Below are 19,524 nucleotides of genomic sequence, written 5' to 3' on the forward strand. Positions count from 1 at the left end.
GGGTGGCAGCAGGAGGACGAGACTGAACGGGAGACGTTTGATGTGAAATGCCTTATGCCGTAGCATCAAAGTAGCATCCACTAGTGACTTTGCTTGCTATCGCTGCGCATGGAAATGATGATAAAATTTGAAAACGATTGGTGTTTTTCCCGAGTCGATTGGACGTCTAGAAGCTGAAAAGGGCAAATTAGGTCACGCTGGGTCATGCCAGGTCACAAAGGGTCATGGCAGGTCACTAGGACCCCCTCAGGTCACAGTAGGTCAGGTCAGGTCACTTCAGGTCATCATTAGTCATGACGGGTCACTGGGACCCCTTAGGTTACGTTAGATCGGGTCAGGTCACGATGGGTCATGCAAGGTCACAGAGGTCGCCTCAGGTCACGATTGGTCATGTCAGGTCACAGAGCTCATCTCAGTTCACGATATCAATTGTTTGTTCTTTCTTCTCACTTCCATGCGAAAATCCCCACTGACCCATCTAAAATATCATTTTCCCCATTGCCATAACATTACAAGCCGACACTGCAGTGTCCTCTTAGGAGGGGTCCTGCAAGCTGTCAAGGGTATGTCAGCCACTAAAAACCCTGGATCCTAATAAGAAGATGGTCCAATCTTTCATTTGAGACCCTTTATGACATCTAACTCGCATTCAAAAGCTCGTACGAGTCCGTCAAAAATGCTCTTTTTAACATGGGAAGGCATTAGCGAGTCTATGATGTCGACTGTGGTTGGCTGCCGGGCCGCTTTACGTATCTAGCGAGCGGGTTTTACACAGGGCTGTCCTATCTAGTCTTTATATCTATTACCGGGGTTACATGAGCGATCCGTTCCAAATACGCACTACGCTAATGCGCATCAGCTCCCTACAAACGTATCTACGGCACCGGTTACATGAGACTAATTCGTTTTATCTACGTCAAACGGATCTTGTTTGGCTCACCCGGGCTGACTCCTCGACGGCCGGTAATTCGCATCACAAACGGAATAGGATTAGCGTACAGTCATGGCGCAGTTGCGGCATTTACCGGGACGACTGAACTAAATTTTAAATACTTTGATCATTTGATAGGCTCAAAAACATTTAAAATTAACATGAAATCAAAAAATGAAAACAAAGTTTTCTTGTTTTAAGTCAGTGGGCACTGATTCGCCATGCAGCGACAGCAGGGTGGTCAGAAAAAAATTATCTATCAAAATATTTCATTCATTTTATTTCACATGCAAAGAATAAACCAAAATACCAACATTTTTTTTTTGCTATTTTCTACGAGGCAGCCAATAAAAAATGCTTAGTATTTTGCATTTTGACGCTTCCAGTCAGCAAAGAATAGTTCTTGTGAAATACGGCCCGAATCGTGTGCCTCGTTACATGAGCGATCCGTTCCAAATACGCACTACGCTAATTCGCATCAGCTCCCCAAGAACGCATTCAGTGCACCGACTACATGAGCAAAGTCGTATCAGTGACGTCAAACGGATCTAGTTTGGCTCTCGGCCCGATGCGCATTACAAACGGAATAGCATACAAATGTGGCGCACTTCCGTAGCAATAGAGGTGACTGAATTAAAAACTTAATATCTTATGTCTTTTTTGCATTTAATCTGCTCTAAACATCCTCAGTTAACTTAACAAAAAAAAAGTTAAACATAAAGTTGTCTTGCTTTGACTCATTGAGCACTTGCCTCTCTTGATTCGTCTGTAGTGCTGTCAGAAAAATGTTTCAACTGAAAGTACTTTGATATTTTCTTTTTGGTTTTCACTATATTTATTTTTGAAAACTTGACAAAATACCGACATATTTTTTTAATTATTATTTCAAAAGAAGCAAATGAAAAAATACCTATTATTTTGCATTTTAATGTTTCTTTTTGGAAAGAAATAGTTCCTGTAATACGTATCTTGGTCCTATTCGCTTCTAAGCCTCTTTCCCTGCGGAGTGCGGTGAATCCGATCGTGATACGTATTTGCTTTGCTCATGTAACCGCGGATCGGATCGCCGATTCGTACTAGCAGGTGGCTACATGAGTCGGTAATGCGTTCCTAATTCGAAGTAGCGGCTAAATACGTATTTACTGTGCTCATGTAACCCCGATATATGGCTGACCCAAGCCGGGGCCGCGGCTTTGGGCGCGGTCTACCGCATCCCCGGGCAGCCCCGGGCTATCACATGACACCGGGAGGACGCGCGGCCCCGGCTTGGGTCAGCGCACGCTGCCCCGACTCGGCTACCTCACGTTACCGGGGCCCTGGCTTTGGGCGCGGTCTACCGCACCACCTAACAGGCGTGTTCGAAACCGCAGGAGATGATGATGAACGGGTTTATCGAAACTTGATTGGATGAGCCTATCGGTAATAGCGATTTCAGTGTGTGCATTTATTGTTCATAGTGATGTGAAATGTGGTTGGGGTACGACCGACAACCCGTCGGGGCGAATTTCGCACTGGGGTACTCAAAATTTGAAGAATTTAAGACGTTTCCATGAGTTTTGAAGGTATGGATAAGTTCTAAAAATCCGGTTCTCCTTATCTAGGCCATTAACTCCATACGGTCCAGGAAAGCTGGCACACTACCTTTAATACAGTCAGTACTTGATACCGCAGCTACACCAGCAGTGGTGTATAGAGCTTATGAGCTTGGGCGTGTGTCCGGTCAAAGAACGAAATCTTTACTGACCATAACGGGGTGGGAAGGAGGGGCGGGGGGGGGTGCTTGTAAGTCCCATTGATGCTTTTTGTTGCTAATACTTTACAACCCACGGCGCGTAACGTTACCTTTTTTACATATCTTATGGAATTTTATTTTTATCTTATTCTATGATTTTTGATCATATGATTTGTTATAATATTTTTCGCACATGGCATGAACTCTGAAAACTTCAGATCCAATGTGTTCAGGTTCAGATCACCAGGTCACGTCATGTGACATAGGCTCAAGAATGATTGAAATGCTTGCCAAATCTACACCGACTCATTTTTTTTCAAACTTTCAGCGGTTAATGCCAATGGCAGGAGTTATTCAACTCGCATTACGGATGTTCGAAACACATTCTATACATATTCGATTCGATTGACGATTTACCTATAACGTCAGGTCAACTTTGCGACCTCTCCATGACGAGTCAGTTGGAGAGCATTGAACGGCGCCTTTTTTAGGGGAGGGGGGACGCACGTCATCTTTAACACTTCAAAAATTATTAAACAGGCGTATATTGGAAATTAAATCGGTAAGTTACATCCGTGGCCCTATCGTGTAGGTACCCATCATATCATGTTTTATGTCCTGAGAGATCACCACTAGTTTTTCGAAACTTTTGATGGAAACATGCTAGAGTAATAAAAGTAAAACATCTCGGCTGTGTTCTGCTCCGCGATACGGATCGGCAGATGTGCATCATGATCTTTCCAGTCAGGTCCTGACTTTCATCAAAAGCCAAATTTTCAAACTGACCTTTTAAGGTCAAACTCGAAGCTCAGTATTTCATTCATTTCGTTCATCAGTTCATTCGACACAACTCGACGAGAAAAAGACGACGCCGGTAAAATCAATGTCGGTGAATTGTATCAAAAGTAATTGCAGGACATATTTAATGGAACGTCAGTTTTGGAAATGTATGCCCTCCGGTCCGGAGGCTAGCCCGTTTACCATGGGTCAGTTCTAACGGCACATGAGTCTATCACTGTTTCCGGTCAGTCTGCAAGGTCAGACATCAGGGTACAATGTCAAAACCAGCGTTTTGTAACGATCTGCCCGGTATTGTGCCCGGAACGCCCGAGCGAAACATCCTCCGTTCCGTTGTTTCCATCCTCAGGATAATCAAATCCTTCTCCTCCGCGCCCCACCCCCCGTTCCGGGAGTTGAAAAAACCTCCGTTCCGGTCTGGACCGGTAACTTTTTACCATGCCGGAAGCTCCCCTAAGAGCAGGCCCGATAGCCGGGTGCAGTGAGCGTTGGTTGGCCCAGGGGGGTACGCTCCGGCTGTTTAGCATTACGAAAAATGGTGACAGACGTTTGTGGAGGATTGTCGACGAACTCTTGTTCCGCGAGCAGTACTTACACGCTAGCGGAAAATTCACCAATCAGCGCTCGGCAGTACTCGACGCTGATTGGTCCGACGCTCGTGACGAAATTGCGGGGGACCGCAGTTATTCTCTATGGACCCGAATAGGCTTTTGGATTTCGGAGGAGTTTCTTTAAAATTATATGCTGTTTGGAGCTGTTTTCGAGTTGAAATATATTTCTTATGACTGTTAGCTATATAATGACACCATAAAATCATGATTTTAACCCTCGCATGTGTGCGGCGTTTGCCAGCTTCTAATGTGTAGGGGGGGGGGGGGGGGTCGGTTGGACCCCCCCTTGCCGTTTGGCCCCTGATCGAGCTAGAGCTTCGCGGAAAAAAACGAGCGTGTTGCCCGTGACGATAGGAAGCCGATGATACCCAATTTTAAGGTCCTAGGTCATTGGTTGACCTTCCAGGTCAGGTCAATGACCCAAAGTCGGGAAAATCGGGACCTGTTAGAAAGTCGTAAAGTGTGGCTGCTAAGGGGTTTTTCGGGGTGCTGATCACGAATATCGTGTTAGTTTTGATCACAGATGATGTCTTGAAGCATTTAGACCAGGTCGGGTCAGGTCAGGTCAGGTCAACCAGTAGGCGTCGTGACGGGTATTCGTAGTACGTGTCAACCGCCTCTGACAGCTTCGTAACATGTTACGAAGTCACCAAAACTACTTCGTAAATGTTCAAATGGTTGCTAAATTCGAATTCAGCTCCAAAAACTAGCCTAGAAACATGTAAAACTCGAAAAAGTGACCCGAGGTCACCCGAGGTCACCAAAGGTCAATGACCTGACCTGACCTTCAGGTGACCTTGACACACACGGGAGTAACATCAAATCACATGTTTGAACGTTTGAAACCACGAAAAGCTTGCAAACACGCGGCTAGTGCGAGCCGACATACGCGAAATCGCGATTCCGGCCAAACATGGTCTCGGAAAAGAGGTCACAGGTCAAAGGTCATTTGGGTCAGGGTCATGAAATTTTCAGGGTAGATGTAAAATTGATCAATGCGAGGGTACTGAAAGTTTCGTCGCGATCGGCCGCTTTTTACGCGAGTTATTCGCGAAAAACCATGGGGGGGGGGTCCATCCGACCCCCCCTACACATGCGAGGGTTAATAAATCTTACCGATGTAATATCGGCCGAAAAGACATGCTGTCATGGCACGGACTGCCCTGCGGCTGATGTGGGGCCCCTAGTGCCAGCGTATGGTAATAATGGGTTGACGAAGGGTTATTGGAGAAACTTAGAGCCCCTTTAGCATTCAGTATAGGGTCATCAGAGGCCGGGAATGTCCATCAGGGGTCTGAGTAGGCCTGTCATAGGGGCATACATGACACATCATGGCCCATGGGTCAATGTAGATCCATTAGGGGCCGTTGAAGGGCCATCATTGTTCAGCGTGGGCTCGCAATTACCTCTGATGGGCATATGCCGTGCCCCGATGGACTAACGCTGGCCCCTGATGAACCATCACCAGCCCCTGATAGGTCTACAAAGCCCCCTGCTGGGTCCAAATTGGTCACTGATATGCCCAAATGGGCCACTGAGAAACCCGTACAACATCCCCTGACTGCACCTGCTGGACCAATGCCGTCCCCTCATGGGCCCACCACAGCTCTTGCCTCTTGAATGACCTTTTCAAGTCCCCTGAAGTGCCTTTATTGGCCTAAATGGCCCCTGATTGACTGATGTGGTCCCTATTGGTCCTATATGGCCCCCATGAGCCCTCAACGTCCCTAGACAGCCTTACATTATATGCCACTGGGCCCTGTTGGGTCAGCACCGGCCCCCGATAGGCTTGCACTGGACCCACCGGGCCTATACCGACCCATGAAGGGCCTATGTCGAACCCTCACGGACCTCCGATGACCACACGCCGACATGTGTGGCCCCATCAGCAGTGGTCCGTCTATCCCATGTACTTACGGTCTTTTTGGCCGATGTGACACCGGTAGTATATAGAAATGTTATGATTAAATGTCGTTATTACACAGTCAAAAGTCACAGAAAGAATATCCAAGCTCAAAAATGGCCTCAAACCCAACAAAAACTGGTATAAATCCCCTTCAAAAGCCGTAAGTCTATTAAACGCCATAGGGGAATAGCTACAGTCCCCCGCAATTTCGTCACGAGCATCGGGCCAATCAGCGTCGAGTATTGCCGAACGCCGATTGGTCGATTTCCGCTAGCCTGTAAATGCTGCTTGCGGACATAGTTTTGAACAAGTGAGGGTCGCGGCTACTAATTATCGCTTGTCACCACTTTTTCGTCGGGAACGTTCTACCTGGTTTATATAGCCTTGGGTTGGCCTGTTCACTGTTCAGTGTTCACTGAATGAACTCAGTCCCAACAACTCACTAGGGTGCCCGCCCAGACCAATGTCTCCCCTAATTCCTATAATCCTTCCGGCTCTGTAATGGTCCCATTGTACCGAAAGAGCCTAACCCAACAAAACAAACAAAGAGCGAAACATACCTATCGCTAAAGCGGCGGGTAAAACTGCGGTAAAGCGACACAGTATGTGAATCGCTCTACTCCACTAACAGTTACTACATCCGCCTATAGATGTCCCTGCATTCGCGGTCACCGCCGAGTCCGCCGTGGACGGTGGATAGCTCAGTGACGTCACAACACAATATGTCAATTGGTCGGTTTGGTGTCGATCTCCGTGGGTGCCAGTGTGACCTTGCCTCCCGAAATACGTAACATCGGGATATTTTCGGTCTCATTGAACCCACGGGACGGAGCCAGTGGTGGGTGCTGTAAGACGCACGCGCCGGTCGGGCTTGATTGAACCGGCTGGCGCCGCTCCCGCCCTGGGGAGCGTTACCAATTCATTCAGCGACTCACCAGTCGACGGCCCGATCCAGGCCAGCCCGACGCTAATGCATCGCTGCTTTCACGGCAACTAAACGCAGCAGGCATTAACCGGCTCGATGACTGCCAAATCCACAGAATTAGGTTAGCAGGTTTATCTTCGATTTAAACTGTCAAAGGTCGGTGAGAAGATAAATGGCGATGCGGATCTGTCTGAATTTGGGATCATCCTTTGCAAAACTACTTTGCGGGGCTTAGCCTACGGGAGTTAGTCACGTTGAGATTTGGGAACCTTAAAATAATATCATTAGTCGCAGGCCTAGATTTGTAACGAAGTAACTTCCCTTTCCTCTCAATTAGTCTCCTTGCCGACCGCCCCGCGTTAATTCCTAATATGGTAAACCTTTCATGATTGGCCCCGAGATATGACGTACATGTATGACGTGTAGCATTGTGTGCCGGCCGAGCCGTGGCCGGGCCGGAGCGGGCAGAGCCCCCGGCAATCGACTGTCGGGCCTGGTCACTTGAGGCCACACGTTTACTAATCTCTTGGCTAAAGGCAATAAAAAGCCAGAAGGAACATCTTCTTTTAAAACACAACGCGAGAATTCAGATTATATTTCTCTATCACGGGCGCAAGGTTACAAATTGGCGCCGTGAGACCCGGATACGTCGGGACTACAAGCTTCTTCTTCAAATTCTTCTTCTTCATTCTTCATCAACATTAACGGTACGTCATCTTCTACTACTACTCGTCAGTCATCAGTCAGTCGGTTTTCTTTCCTATTTTCCGTAAAACTAATTCGATCACATCTCTTTATTGTTTTGTGTTGCAACTCTGCATTTGTTAAATTGTATTTGTTGATTTGTGTGTTGTGTAACCGTATAGTGTTTTGACTAACGTGTTTCGTAATGGCTGCCAAACCTCAATGCCCATCAACCCAGGCCATCTGGCAACATGCCAGATATTACCCGACCGCCACAGTCGGTCACAAATGCAAGGCAGGTACCACGCGGTACATCGTGGTACCCATAGACCAAGGACGGACGGCCAATTAGCGTGAAATGTGATCAAATCGGACACGTCCAAACGAATTGCAGAATCACCAAAACATGTTGTCCTCGTAACGAATTTAAATTAAAAGGAAAAACAATATAAGCTTGACGTGATGCCGCACGTTCCTGTCAAGAGGCCTCGTGTTCTCTCTGAGTCACTGTCGTCCGATTCTGAAACTCAAGCCCCCCGTCGAAATTTTCTTGTCATGGGCAGTCAGACGTGGATTCTGATATGGAACAGTCAGCCGGTGAATGTGTGCAAAGTGTGAGTGCTACTAACCCTACTAAAAACATGTTGTTAGCTCGTAGTTTGGACATGATGCAGGAGCTCATGCATCAAATCGCAGCGCTACCTAACTGAGAGGACGCTGCCGCGCTACCGTCAAACGGCAGACGTGCCAGAACGGTAAGCTATGTGTCATGGCAGTATTGGTACACTGACTGGACAGTCAGATGTAACGGATGATTTGGACGGCTAGAATGCCGTTATGTGCCATTATTAGTACACTGGCTAGTATGTCAGATGTAACGGATGTTTCGGACGGCTGGAATGTCGTCAAGTGTAATTTACGTTGGTATTGACGTGTTGTCTGTACGACAACCCAGTGTCTAACCCATACTAACTCATGAATTGTTGTGTGTTTGCAGATGTGGACGAATCTGTTTTATCCTTTTCTCTCCCTCATATGTCTATGCTCTGTCGACGCCAACGTACTTTTCTTGCCCCGTGGAACACTCTTTGCCTCGTTCAATCATTGGACTTTACATTTTCCCATTCAGACGCAGACATCGTGGACTTATGTGCAAAAACTAACGTACCGTGTTAAAGTGTTCAAAAACAGATTTACTAGTCGTTTTGCGCAGCACCGCCAACATGAGCGTATTGACCTGATACAACGCATTTGGGGAAAGTTCATGCGTGAAACAGATCTACTAGATCAGGAACTGAACATTACCGTTGCTGCTTTACAGCATTTGCAGACACCTAGCACAAACCGTAGGAAACGTGCTCTTCTACCCTTTGTTGGTGATGCCCTCTCATCCTTATTCGGTACTGCGACGACCACGGAAATCCAGGACATTCTGTCTCGTGTGAATGAGTTGACTGACGCTCAGGACGATGTGTTGGACGTGATTGACAGTAGCGTGACTATGATCAACCAGACTATTGTAGACATAGACATGAACCGACAGACTATTAACCGACTGATTAACTCGACAAACTACTTGACTGACCAAATAGGTGGACTCAAGGACGTCGTTATCATGAATGTGCTGACCTCGACGATGTGTGTCACTGCCTTGTTGACCAACCAGACTGACAAAGCTGACCGTTTTTGTGACAACGTTATTCGCGTGAACCAAAGTAGTGACCCGACTATATAGGAAACGGACATTGGATAGTCATTAGTGTGGACCCGCTTGACCTACAGATCAGCTGTAAAAACGGTGACGTTATGAACAAGACCAAAGTTGTGACGACTGTGTCCCCTTTGACGTTAGTAACATTGGATTTCGGTTGTGCAGCTTCGAATTTCCATTTCCAGCTTCCCACCCATTACCGCACTGATTCCCATATTGAGCCGTACCAGCTTCAACAGATGAACCGTAGCTTAATGTCTAATGACGTATGGCAGCGGGTTACTGCCAGCATTGCTGGGGATGTACATTTGGATGATGCACTAGAGAATATGCCGCCGATGCAGATGAAGGCAACAATGCTCTCCGCTCTGAAACAACGGATTAAAGTACTCAAAGTTAGGGATCGTCATTACTTTAGGACAGTAGTTATTCCTTCAGTGTCGGTCACTACAACAGCTGTGTTGGTTGCGTTAGTGCTTCTAACCGTAAAGTACGCCCGATGTCTGACGTTCAGCCCCTCTGTCCGCCCCGACTTCTCATCCCCTGACATAAATCCTACCCCCGACTCGACTCATGACGACTCTGCACCGGACCAAACGACCGACACCAGCCCTGGAGGACACGACAAACACCTGACTTGGCTCCCCATCTGTCACCGCCCATAAGATACTGCCGCTCGACTTCTTTGTCTCGGCAGAAACAAGAGACCAGCCTATCGAACCGAGAGATATGAAACCGGGCCCCGGAGGCCGCCAGACACCACAGAGGCTGACTGGCGCCGAGGTCGCAGCCGGTCATGGAGACAAAGACTAGATGACCTGCCAGGCTGCCGCCGGTCAACGGGTACCCCAGGTGACACCACACAGGCGCGGCGCATCAGCTGACGCTGCTGCTGTCGGGTGACAGACCTGACGTCGGCTGACAATACCTGACGTCGGCGACACAACGAAGCCGCCCGGACTCGGTGCTCTGCTGACCAACGGTAACGTCGTTCCGCCCGGCACTGGGTACACACTCGATGCCCTCAGGGTCTCGTGGTGCGCGGTGAGCACCAGAGCCGCCCACGGGACCCCACAGCCGGCGGAACGTCCTACATCAGCACCGTGTCACCGACACCTGTTCACCTGGACCCCATCGCCCCGGTGCACTATGGTTGGAAACGGCCTCACGGATGGCCGTGGGCAATCTCGGAATATATGTATATTTGGGGTGTCATTCTGTTGGAAATTGATGAAATGTTTTGAATTGGGCAGAAAAAATTATTTAGTTGCGCATTTAGTCTCCATTATTGTACGTGGAATCGGGAGTTTCTGAGAGTGGCTTTTTTGGTGCGCCGTCAAAGGTTTAAACAACCGCGCTGGTGATAGCATGTGGAGTACCTCCATGACGTTGTAAAACTGGATTATTATATATCAAAATAATCCTTGTTATGTTGGCTATCGAGTGGAGTGACTCTTTTTCCCATGCGTGTTCAAAATCAGGAACGGCATTGCATTCTGTTTGCAGTGTCACCACAGCAATATTTGCAAAATTACGTTTATGTTTCATTGGACATACAAAAAGTTCTCCATCGACCTCCATTGAGCTTTTTGGCAGAATAAGTCTCTGTTCAATTCTGCGTAAGGGGAACGTAAAAGCAGACTGCGCACTTGTGCGCAAAATCGTCCGTGAAGCTTCATCTCCCGAGGCGTACCTACCCGTCGCTTCGTTAGCACCAGGTCGGCTCGTCAGTCTTGCAATCGCTTATCCTTATAAATGATGGTAAGAAGCAGGGTTGCGGAGTCGTGGTGGAGCCAAATCCGACTCCGACTACGACTCCGACTCCTGACTCGTTGCCATGACTCCGGCCGACTCTGTCTCCGACTCCGGACCCCTGCCAGTGTTTCGGAGTCGTGATGGAGCTGTTCCGATTCGGACCGACTCCGACTTCCACTGCGGGCTCCTGACCGACCCCGACTCCGACTCCGACTCCTGGCTCGTTGCCACGACTCTGGGCGACTCTGGCTCCGACTCCGACTCTGACTCCGACTCTGACTTCGACTCCGCACCCCTCGTAAGAAGTAACTGCTCGCCGCTGCACCTGGAGTATGGATATCGTGCAAACGTGTATGGATATCCTGGAGTATGGATATGGATATCCACCGACAGAGCAGACATACAGACATGCTGTAAACGCCATTACACTGCCAATACCATGGCAAATCAAATGGCTATCTATGGTTTTTGATCATCGTTCTACATTTCCCAAAATCTTGAACTGAATGTTGGCAATTTCTCGTGACTACCTACTTCACGACCATGATGCATGCATTTCTGAAATTGATCTTTTTTTCAACCAGCTACGTACTCGTATGATAAAATGAATGTCACCATCGTGTTCTACGCCCAAAAGTACCCATAAAACATGTGTCATGCATGGGCTGCGAATAGGTACCAGTTTTAATTTTCGGGGTTATGTGCTTACCTGATTGACCTGACTTTGACCCTGGCCAGTGGCCTATGTTTGACTGACCCCTACATTGATCTGACACTCTTTTAGCACTTATATGAAGGGTTGTGACAGTTGTGACAGATTGCTTAGGACCAACTGATGACTGAATTTATTTAGGACCAACTGATGACGATATAATCGAAACGCGAAACGCGAGGCACCGATTGCGAGGTTCTAAAGTCCATGCTACTGAAAACCCGATTTCAAGTGTTTGACCTGACCTTGACCCGACCTGTGACCTCGAAATTCAACTTTAAAGTATTCATGTGAATCGTCTCGTCGCGTTCTTCTTTCGTTTGCCGCGCCTCGTGCGCTTCGCTGCGCCTATTTGTTCGCGAGTTATCGGCTGGGGGCGTTGAACGCCCCCCCCCCCCCCGGGCAAACGGCGGATGGGGAAATACCCCAGCAACTGCCGGGTTAATCTGACGCATGTTTTGTCATTTGATCGTCATTTTATTTCTTACTTTTTTGCCCAATCTAAAAAAAATCATAAATACTCTTTCTCCAAATTTTTGACCGTTTATGACCAATAGTAAGACACTGTGCGTCACTACGTTGATATGTCTTGCCCTAAAGCATAACAACAATATCCATTCAGTAATAGCAGTATTCAAAACATGTTCAAAATGCCTCGCGATATCGATAACATAACGAAAGACATAGGCGACTTATAACATACTTGCAATGATGACGTCACACACGCGTGACGTGACGTGACCTCGTCATTTCTGAGTTACTGTATGATGCACGAAAGACACTGGTATACCTATGCAAAGTTTCATCGCAGTCGGTCTACGCATTAACAAGTTATGGGCAAAACATTTTTTTCGCGTTGACCCCCGGCCATCCGTGAGGCCGTTTCCAACCATAGTGCGGTGCCCCGGTACAGTATCAGTGGACTTTTAATGGTTCGATAGAGACTGAAAGTATGAACATTGAGCAATAGTGTGAGTGACAGAGGCAGAAATGGGTGAGTGAGTCACATGAACTGCAACCAGAAGTGAACTTTGAACTGAACTGGTGGACTCTTATAAACAATAACTACTTCTTCAACTACGAGACTTTAATATCATCGACCGTCTTTTCTGTCCTTATATATCGCTAGTGTTGTGTTATATTGTGTTATGTTGTGTTGTACTGTGATGTGTTGTGGTATGCGTGTAGTGTTGCATTATGTGTTGTTGTGTTGTGAATGATATGACTAACTTGTGTTGTACGTCATATCCTTTCCCATAAAGTAATTGAAGTTGAAATTATGATTTATTTGAATCAAATTTCAAAAGGACCTCGCAGTTGTGATGTAACGAAGTAACTTCCCTTTCCTCTCAATTAGTCTCCTTGCCGACCGCCCCGCGTTAATTCCTAATATGGTAAACCTTTCATGATTGGCCCCGAGATATGACGTACCTACATGTATGACGTGTAGCATTGTGTGCCGGCCGAGCCGTGGCCGGGCCGGAGCGGGCAGAGCCCCCGGCAATCGACTGTCGGGCCTGGTCACTTGAGGCCACACGTTTACTAATCTCTTGGCTAAAGGCAATAAAAAGCCAGAAGGAACATCTTCTTTTAAAACACAACGCGAGAATTCAGATTATATTTCTCTATCACGGGCGCAAGGTTACAAGATTTTATTATAGGATATTAATGCGATTATTTAATAAATTACTTACTTGCAGAGGAGAAAGTTACAATCTAGATTAACAGGCACTGAACAAAGGTCGAATTAGCATTGATAAGATATTCAAATGTGTCTTATCCATACAAAAGAGACGTCAGTGATGCTTTACAACTGTGGGACTAAGTTGGTTAATGAGATATCGACGATAGCCACAACGGGTATCTATCGCTGTAAAAGTGACAGCAGATGTCTGATTCACTGTCTCCGTAACACCTCAGCATCATCTATATCCAGTCGAGCCTGAACACCAGATAAACATCGCGTCTGACGGACCGATCTGCCCGAGCTGTGATCCCTGATCTTTGACATTTGCCTGAGCGTGGAGTGCAAGATCTCACCTACCAAAACAGCCAGCGGGTGACAGAGATCCTGCCTCAGACACCTGGCAGCGACCAAAGCATAGCTTGCCGTGACCGCTCCCCGCCAGGCCACATCGCCCCAGGCGCGCCACGGGGCCTTGAGGCGAACACTCGGCACTCGTCAGCTGGCGACGTGCCACGCCCGCGTCGTCAGTCATCGCGGCGCGTCAGAGACGGTCATGGCGGACCGTGACCTTGAGCGACGCCAGCTGACCGTGACCCGGCTGACCCTGACCGTGACCCGGCTGCCGCCTGGGGCGAGAGGCAGTGCAGGTGCGGAACGGGTCGCGGGACTGAAGTTACAGCGTTGTTTTTTCTTATGGCGCTCGGTGCGACGGCGAATTTTGAGTACCTAATGCATATCAATGAACATATCAATAAATGCATATCATTGTCGGTGTGGGAGTATAGAGTGGTAGAGCATCTGCTTATATAGGGGAGAGTGGGGTGGGTTGTATCAGTTTTTACTCCGAGACCCATAACCTCGTAACTATCCGTGATAAACTCATTATTTCCATACTATCTCCTTCCTTGATTCTTCTGCTTTTTTGTGCCAAGTAACTTTTCCGCTACCTCTACCAGTTTTTCTTCTACAGTCTGCCGAATAGAACAATGTTTTTGATACAACCTGCCCCATGGCTTGGGTGAGTTGTATCACATGGTGGGGTAATTTGTATCACTAGGTATTTCACGTTTCAGGGAGTGTGCTTGCTACTGGTTTTGAGCATAACAACAACATTAAATGGGGTTGATACAATGTATATGCTCAAAGGCTTCACTTTTATTCGACCAAACTTAGGTCAATGCAATCCGAACGAAACATCGAAACGAACGAACAACAGACTAGACGATAAGTGGCCCGTTAAGAGCAAAGAAGCCAACACATTGTGCCAAAATGGAACGAGTATTGACTAGCTACCTACAAACGCGAGCCAGGGCTTAGCTTTCGCGATCAAAAGCAACATACCCCTACATACATACATGTTACAACATACCCCACCCGGCTCTGATACAACATGTACCTCGCCGCCATCTTGGAAAAACATCCTCGTGCTCAAAAACAGCGGACAGCTGGAGAAATCCATTTTCACTCACGCAGCCTTAGAACCTACCCTCACCACCGCTACGGAGATCTTTCAAATTCGTGCACATCTAAATGTCCAAAACACACATTTTCTTGCAACTTATTTTTTTTTTAGAATGACATTAAAAAAACATAAAATTGGCTCTCACCTCGAGACGCGTCCACCCAGCCACACGACAGAACAGGGAAAGATGGCGCCCGGAAAACCTCGTCGGCTGGTCGTGTCACGAGCGCCATCAATTGGATAAGTTTCGCACAATTCGCCCTGATACAACTTGGACATGATACAACTCTCCCCGCTCTCCCCTAGAATGTGTATTGTTTTGTAATGATCACTGGCGGCGGTCATAATCGCATATTCCATGACGGCCACTTTCATTAACATGCGCGGACGGAAATGAGCATAGAAAGGCGTGACCGTTGATCACTCTCCCAGTCTTTGCTACAATAATGAGAATCAACATACTACACTCCCTCGTTTGTGCTTGCACGGGTTACGAAGCCGCTACTGTGGGGTTACGAACCTTCTACTGTGTTCGTCAAACCACGTAACCATAGAAGTGTTTCAAATTCAGCGAACTGGAACGCAGGGGCGGCGCCACGGGTTTTCGATAGGGGGGGACGGGGACGGGGGCTTGCCTGACTGAGAATCCCAAAAGTAGATACTGATCGTGTATGCAAAAAAAAAAAACGAGGCACGTAACGCCGCGAAACTTGGCAAAGCCCAAAACACATCGAATGGTGCATCCCGTTTCCAAACTTATCATAGGACAACTATAAGATCGATCACCTTTTCAAGCATCCTTGCCTCTAAATCAAAATTTGCAGTCTTGCCAACTCAAAGCTGGTTTCCTACAAGCTGCGAATTGCTTAGGTATGAGTAGCAGTGCCAACTACTTACGTTTCGTACTTTCAAATTTTCGATCTTGCGTCTGGTCAGCTTCATGGCTTCATCATCATATAGTCATGGAGGAAAAGTGGGAATGTTTTCTGCTCTGACAAGTGCGCCAAAACTGCAATATAATTTCAGAATCATGACATCACCACCTGATCCATATGCAACGGGCAGGGTGCAGCTAATGGCTAGCCGTCAGTGGTCATGTCATCGGTGGTCACTCAAAAGGTCATGCTAGGTCATGGAAGGTCACCAGCCGTTATTTGATCACACTTTCTGATGGATTTTACTTACCAAGAGCTTCAAGGGAAAAACGAGCGCATGCCGCATGCACCGTTGAAAAAATTGAGTGAAAGGGTCTCAGGTCCGGCGACCTCTGCAGGTGAAGTGCCCCAGGGTAGGATTCCGGTCCTTGTTGATTAACTTCGTCAAAAATTGCGGTACATAGAGCTGTGATGTCGGCACCATTGTGTTCGTCATGATCGAGCTGTCACGACCTGCATCGTTCTCATATTCACCCTCCAATCGTAACAACTACAGCAGGGATTGGCAAATGGCGTGGCACCCCTTTGGGAGGTAATGAAGGTCTCTTGAAACCTCATCCCTCATCTCTTTAGCATCAGTGGCTCTCCTTATGGAACAGGTTTCTTGACTGGTCTGTTTCACCCCAGAATTCAAAGACTAGTCAAGGTAAAACCGAGCGCACCACAGTGAGCACAATTTGATAAGCTGGTGTATCTCAATTTCATGTAGAACCTTTCACGTATCACGTACCTAAAACCCTTTCGTGCACTCATGCAAAAGCAACTGCCATGTTTCAACAGCTGGTAATGGCATTTTCACAGCCGCTGACGTAAGAAGGGGAGGGAAGGGGGCTTGATTAGACCCCCAGCCGTTCGGCCGCCGACCGAACTTAGTTTTGCAGAAAAAAAACGAGTGCTATCGAACCCCTTGACGAGAGGGTGCCGATGCTACCCAATTATAAGATCTTGGGCTACGGCGTGCTTTTTTGGTCCTGCCTGTGATCTATCCGAACACTTCTGCCCACAAGTGCTGGGTTAAATGGCATATATTTCAAATGGTTCCTGTGGTAGAGCTGCCATGCTTGAATTTGACTAATTAGGAATGGAAAATATCCATATAGTAACGGAAATCTATGGAATTTCAGTAAACTTGGTTTTGTCGGCAATGTGGTCTGGCAGTGGGGTGGGGAGGTAATAAACCCTGTCTGGCGCCCCAAAAAGGGGGGGGCACGATCCCCGAGGCCCTGCCGATCACCTTATGACTACAGGCATCACAGCTCCACACCTTTTGCAGATGGCCAGGACCCCCTGCGATACATCCCAACAGCAATCTTTATTCAGAACCTGTCTTGATTAACCAACGATGCATTAAATGCGACGGATAACTCTACAATGCATTATTATCAACTATTGAACGGACCTCGCCGATAGGGGGGTACTGTACCCCCCTAACTTTCGATAGCGGGGGACCTGTCCCCCCCGTCCCCCCCGGTGGCGCCGCCCATGCTGGAACGGAAGTTTCCAACTTTCGTGAAGTCACCTATCGCTATCAGCAACGCATCAGCATTAACTAAGCAAACAATCCTCCCTAAATCTGGCTCCGTCTATCAGTAAGCCAAAGCCGACTAAAGACCGAGGCTTTCACACACAAACACTGGGCGCGGACTGATGAACGGGCGGAGCCAGGCGGAAAAGGCACGGGCGTTAGACGCGCCCGAAATCAGTAGGCGGAACTATGGTCAAGCGTACCCATTTTCGGGAACGCATTTTCGTTCCCATGTTTGGGAACGATAAACCCAAATATGGGAACGCCATGTAGGCATTATTTAAAACAAGAAAAAGAACCGTTAAATGACGTCCAAAAAATATAAAACGATCGTGAACCGCCTGATATTTGTCTCAATATTGTTGGGAAAGAGTTTGATATTGTAAGGCCCATCGTAGTTTCAAATCGTTCCCCTATTTCTAAAGCAGTCCGGGCCGCGAGCCCAAATTTGGGAACGCTCTCGTACACTGGCGCTGCAAGCGTTCCTTATTATGGGAACGGCGTACCCAAAATTGGGAACGATTTCACCGTTGCCTTTCAGGGGCTCTTTTCATTAACAAGCATCACGTCCAACGCCGCAAATTATTGTTAACGCAACAATCATCAGATGACCTTTCCGGCAAGACCGTCGCATGTTTCGCCCGGTCTTCTGCGCTTTTATTCCCGTCGATCTCGCAGCGGGCACGCCCCCCTCTGCAGGATTACGTAATTCACAACGCTCAGCGATGTTCAACAAGGTCTTCCATACCTATATCCACCGTCCGCGCCGAGGGTGGAGACATGTCAAGCACCTGTCTGTTTATCACCGATAGTTTACGAGCACAAGGAAGTATCCAAAAATGGGAACGCTGAATATGTTCCACCCTCAAAACACCTAGTCCCAATGAAAATCTAGTTTTTTCCTTTCTTGATGAGTGTAAGTGGCAAAAGGCCTGGTAGGATGGGCACGAGGAAGGATCGAAATCAGCACAAAAATTATAAATAAGCCACACAGAGCGACCTATATAAGAGAAATTCCCCCAAAACGATCACGCTTAGAAACACGGAAGACAAAAACCACGCTCATGACGCTCCTTATAAAACAACTCTAAACAGCTAGCATCCAAATAAAATATGTCTTTCTGGGATGATAAAATACAGCTGAATAATTTTAAACCACTGAAACTGAGTTTACAACAGTAGTTCGGTAAAATCACTGACGTTCCATGCGGTCGTGCGCCCCGACACCAAATGTCACCAATATTACCCCCGGACTGTCCGCGTATTCGCTTGCATATGTCAGCATCTGGTGTCGCTAGTATGAAACTTCATAACCAGGCGAAAATTATTATACTTGACCTCAAAATGTAAAAAACGCTTCATTTTCCTTAAAATTGCAAGTTAAATGTAGTATAACCCATGTTTTCACCATTCCGTCACTTCAAAAAATCATTAAAAATATCATTCGACGGTCAATTTCCTTGTGCAACGGTCAGATTAAAGATAATTTTATAGAGACTTAGTAGATACTTAAATTAGCGTGCACTTTTTTGAAACGTGATGCACTAATGAGTTTTAGTGGGCGAACGGCCGAAAAATTACCTTCCGTTCCCATAAATGGGAACGCCCGTTCCCATATTTGGGAACTCCGTTCCCAAAAATGGGAACGTTCCTATATTTGGGTACTCATGACCATAGTTCCACCTACTGAAATCTACATTTTACATCGGGAGTAGGGCAGAGGCAGCGGGCAAGCCATCAGAGGTTGTCACTGGCCACCATACTATACCCAGACTTCTGGTGACCGCGGAGGAACGTAATGAAACAAAGGAACGGAGCTCCTGCTTAGAAAGGAACCACTGAGCCATGTGACCAAATGACCACCCCTTCCTGCATTGTAATTGCAAAAGGCTGAAGTCAGTGACTGACCCCGTGGTGACCCGAAAGGAGCGATGACCCGCGTCCAGCGACTGACCTTTGCCCTGGCTGCCGAGGGTGTTGTAGCGCGCCTCATTGAGGTCGTGTAGCAGGGCGTCCAGCTGCCTCATCCCGCCGGAGGTCTGCTCGGCTGGCGGAGGAGTCTCCTCGCGCCGCACGGTCCGCTTGATCTCCGACACCACCTCCGTGTACCGGCTCTGAAACAGAACGGAACGTTATGGAACGGAACGGAG

General features: G+C 47.6%; 1 protein-coding gene across 1 annotated transcript in view; it reads right to left on the reverse strand.

Annotated features, from left to right (window-relative positions):
- Positions 1-19,524, reverse strand: part of LOC122367687 (paxillin-like) — a 57,292-nt gene that overhangs the window by 25,664 nt on the left and 12,104 nt on the right. Inside the window, exon 3 of the mRNA XM_043341023.1 lies at positions 19,329-19,488. Within this exon, the coding sequence (XP_043196958.1) occupies positions 19,329-19,488 (160 nt within the window). The remainder of the gene's footprint in view (positions 1-19,328; positions 19,489-19,524) is intronic.

The sequence above is a fragment of the Amphibalanus amphitrite genome, unplaced genomic scaffold (assembly GCF_019059575.1).
Source record: "Amphibalanus amphitrite isolate SeventyFive unplaced genomic scaffold, NRLGWU_Aamphi_draft 000889F_arrow, whole genome shotgun sequence".
Classification (NCBI taxonomy): domain Eukaryota; kingdom Metazoa; phylum Arthropoda; class Thecostraca; order Balanomorpha; family Balanidae; genus Amphibalanus; species Amphibalanus amphitrite.